This window comes from Malurus melanocephalus, unplaced genomic scaffold (assembly GCF_030028575.1).
Source record: "Malurus melanocephalus ecotype Western Australia unplaced genomic scaffold, MMel_1.1 scaffold_2431, whole genome shotgun sequence".
In the NCBI taxonomy this organism is placed as follows: Eukaryota; Metazoa; Chordata; class Aves; order Passeriformes; family Maluridae; genus Malurus; species Malurus melanocephalus.
In genome coordinates this window covers 2,852-7,291 of record NW_026625663.1, presented here as the reverse complement: position 1 = coordinate 7,291, position 4,440 = coordinate 2,852, and the positions used below count along the sequence as shown (strand labels likewise).

The window sequence follows — 4,440 nt, the reverse complement described above, 5'->3', positions numbered from 1 at the left end:
AAATTTGCATATCCCGGCAGGTCGGTGACGCGCAGTTATTACCGCGGGGCCGCGGGGGCGCTGCTGGTCTATGACATCACCAGGTGGGTGCGTGATGTCATCAAAGGGGTCTGTGACATCATCAATGGGGTCTGTGACGTCATCAAAGGGGTGTGACGTCATTGGCTGGGTTCGTGATGTCATTGGTTGGGTTTGTGATGTCATCACTGGGGGGCGCTGCTGGTCTATGACATCACCAGGTGGGTCTGTGACGTCATCAACGGGATCTGTGACGTCATCATGGGGTCTGTGACGTCATCAAATGGGGTGTGATGTCATTGGGTGGGTTATGACGTCATTGGTTGGGTTTGTGATGTCATCATTGGGGCGCTGCTGGTCTATGACATCACCAGGTGGGTGCGTGACGTCATCAGTGGGGTCTGTGACGTCATCATGGGGTCTGTGACGTCATCATTGGGTCGGTGATGTCACCATTGGGGCGGTGATGTCATCACTGGGTGTGTGATGTCATCAGGGGGTCGATGACGTCATTGGTTGGGTTTGTGATGTCATCATTGGGGGGGCGCTGCTGGTCTATGACATCATCAGGTGGGTGCGTGACGTCATCAATGGGCTCTGTGACGTCATCAGTGAGTCTGTGGTGTCATTGGGTGGTCTGTGACGTCATTGGTTGGGTTTGTGATGTCGTCATTGGGCGTGGTGCTCGTCTATGACATCACCAGGTGGGTGCGTGATGTCACCAGTGGGGTCTGTGACGTCATCATGGGGTCTGTGATGTCATCATTGGGTCCGTGACGTCATCCTTGGGGCGTGACATCATCACAGGGTCGGTGATGTCATCAAGGGGGCGATGACATCATCCAGGGCCGTGACGTCATCATTTGGTCAGTGACGTCATAGTGTGAGGAAAGTGGTGATGTCACCGGATGCGTTTGTGACATCATCAATGGGTTGGTGATGTCATCAAAGGGGCGGTGACATCATCATCGGCCCGGTGATGTCATCATTGGGGCGGTGACGCCATCAAAGGAGGCGTTGACATCATTGGGTGTGGACTGTGATGTCATTGGTTGCGTTGGTGATGTCATCAGGGGTGTGGTGACGTCATTGGGTGTGGACTGTGACATCATCGGTTGGGTTTGTGATGTCATCATTGGGGGGGGCGCTGCTGGTCTATGACATCACCAGGTGGTGTGTGATGTCATCAGTGGGGTCTGTGACGTCATCATTTTGGGACGTGATGTCATCACTGGGTGTGTGATGTCACCGGGCAGGCCTGTGACGTCATCAATGTGTTGGTGACATCATCACTGGGGCGGTGACGTCATAATTGGCGCAGTGACGTCATCATGGGGCAGTGATGTCATTGGGTGGGTTACTGATGTCATTGGTTTCCTCTGTGATGTCATCAAGGGGGTTGTGAAGTCATCATTGGGTTGGTGATGTCATCATTAGGTCTGTGACGTCATTGATGCGGTGTGACGTCATCATTGGAGGGGTGATGTAATCACGGGGCGCTGACGTCATTGGGTTGGTTAGTGACGTCATCAAGGGGTCAGTGATGTCATCATGGGGTTCGTGACGTCATAATTGGAGGAGAGTGGTGAGATCACCGGTTGGGTCTGTGATGTCATCAAAGGGTTTGTGATGTCATCATTGGGGGCGCTGCTCGTCTATGACATCACCAGGTGGGTCCATGACGTCATCATCGGGGTCTGCGACGTCATCAAAGGGGCCCATGTCGTCATCGATGGGACTATGACGTCATCAATGGGTCTGTGACGTCATCAAAGGGTCTGTGATGTCATCAAATGGTGTGTGACGTCATTGGGTGTGGGGCTGTGACGTCATTGGTTGGGTTTGTGATGTCATTGTTTGGGTTTGTGATGTCATCATTGGAGGGCGCTGTTCATCTATGACATCACCAGGTGGGTGTGTGACGTCATCAAAGGGGTCTGTGACATCATCAAAGGGGTCTGTGACATCATCAAATGGGGTGTGATGTCATTGGGTGGGGTTATGACGTCATTGGTTGGGTTTGTGATGTCATCACTGGGGGCGCTGCTGGTCTATGACATCACCAGCTGGGTGCGTGACATCATCAATGGGATCTGTGACGTCATTGGTTGGGTTTGTGATGTCATCATTGGGGGCCGCTGCTCGCCTATGACATCACCAGATGGCTGTGTGACATCATCAATGGGGTCTGTGACGTCATCAAAGGGACCCTGTGACGTCATCAGTGAGTCTGTGATGTCATCAGCGGTGTGGTGACGTCATTGGGTGGGGCTGTGACGTCATTGGTTGGGTTTGTGATGTCATCATCGGGGGGCGCTGCTGGTCTATGACCCAGGTGGGTGTGTGACATCATCAATGGGATCTGTGATGTCATCATTGGGGCGGTGACGTCATCAAAGGGGGTGTGATGTCATTGGGTGGGGTTATGACGTCATTGGTTGGGTTTGTGATGTCATCATTGGGGGCCGCTGCTCGTCTATGACATCACCAGGTGGGTGTGTGACATCATCATGGGGTCTGTGATGTCATCAAAAGGCCTGTGACGTCATCAATGGGGTCTGCGACGTCATCAAAGGGGGTGTGATGTCATTGGTTGGGTTTGTGATGTCATCGTTGGGGGGCGCTGCTCGCCTATGACATCACCAGGGGGGGTGTGTGACGTCATCAAAGGGGCTGTGACATCATCATTTGGGCTCTGTGACGTCATCAATGGGGCATGTGACGTCATCATGGGGTCTGTGATGTCGTCAAAAGGGATGTGATGTCATTGGGTGGGGCTGTGACGTCATTGGTTGGGTTTGTGATGTCATCATTGGAGGGCGCTGCTCGTCTATGGCATCACCAGGTGGGTGCGTGACATCATCAAATGGGTCTGTGATGTCATCAATGGGGGTCTGTGACGTCATCAAAGGGATGGTGACATCATCACAGGGTCAGTGTTGTCATCAAGGGGGCAGTGACGTCATCGGGTGTGGAAAGTGACGTCATTGGGTGGTTTGTGACGTCATGAAGGGGATATATGACGTCATCCAGGGCAGTGACGTCATCATTTGGTCAGTGACGTCATCGCGTGAGGAAAGTGGTGATGTCACCGGATGCATTTGTGACATCATCAATGGGTTGGTGACATCATCAAATGGGCAGTGATGTCATCATTTGGTCGGTGATGTCATCATTGGGGTGGTGATGTCATCAACGGGGCATTGACATCATTGGCTGTGGACTGTGATGTCATTGTTTGGGTTTGTGATGTCATCAAGGGGTCGGTGACGTCCTCATTGGGTCGGTGACGTCATCGTGTAAGGAGAGTGGTGATGTCACCGGGTAGGTCTGTGACGTCATCAATGGGTTTATGACGTCATCTATGGGGTTTTGACGTCATTGTTGGGTTCGTGATGTCATCACGGGGCCTATGACATCATCGTGAGGTCTGTGACATCATCATTTGGGTGGTGACGTCATCATGTGAGGGGCATGTGATGTCACCGGGTGGGTCTGTGATGTCATCAATGGGTTTGTGATGTCATCACGGGGTCTATGACATCATCAATGGGTTTGTGATGTCATCAGGAGTGTGTGACGTCATCATTGGGTTGCTGACGTCATCATTTTCCCGATTTCTGCGGATTTCGCCCCAAAATCTCATCCATGACACCTCCAACACCCCAAATATGACATCATCACATCAATTATGACATCATATCGCAACTTAACGAATTTTTCTCTTTTTTTTTTGTATTTTTCTCATTTTTTCACCTTTTTTTTTGCTTTTTTTCCCCATTTTTTCCCATTTTTCCCAAAATTTTTGGGATTCCCATCGATCCCAAACCTTCAACACCCCAAATATGACATCATTGCATAAATTTATGTCAATTAATGCCATTTTTCCCGTTTTTTTTTCCTATTTTCATCATTTTTTCACCAATTTTCTCGCTTTTTTTTTTGTTTTTCCCCATTTTTTCCCAATTTCTGTGGATTTTACCCCAAAATCTTGACCCGGAGTCTTCCAACCCCTGAAATATGACATCATCATGGCAATTATGACATCATAGTGTTAAATAATGTCATTTTTCCTTTTTTTTTTGGTATTTTTCTCATTTTTTCACCATTTTTTCACCATTTTTTTACTTTTTTCCCCATTTTTTCCCATTTTTTTTATTTTGGGGGGTTTTAGCCCGGACCCAGTAACCAAGTATGACATCATCAAATTGATTTATGACGTCATAGTGTCCAATAATGCCTTTTTTTCTATTTTTTTTCATATTTTCGTCATTTTTTAACCGATTTTCTCCCTTTTTTTTTGTTTTTTCCCATTTTTTCCCAATTTCTCTGGATTTTACCCCAAAATCTTGACCCGGAGACTTCCAACCCCCCAAATATGACATCACCACATCAATTATGACGTCATAGTGTCCAATAATG

General features: G+C 48.9%; 1 protein-coding gene across 1 annotated transcript in view; it reads left to right on the top strand.

Moving 5' to 3' along the window:
- The window catches only part of LOC130587778 (ras-related protein Rab-4B-like), a gene marked incomplete at its 3' end in the record, with an annotated part of 9,284 nt that overhangs the window by 3,107 nt on the left and 1,737 nt on the right, over positions 1-4,440 (top strand). The window contains exon 3 of the mRNA XM_057388748.1: positions 2-83. Within this exon, the coding sequence (XP_057244731.1) occupies positions 2-83 (82 nt within the window). The remainder of the gene's footprint in view (position 1; positions 84-4,440) is intronic.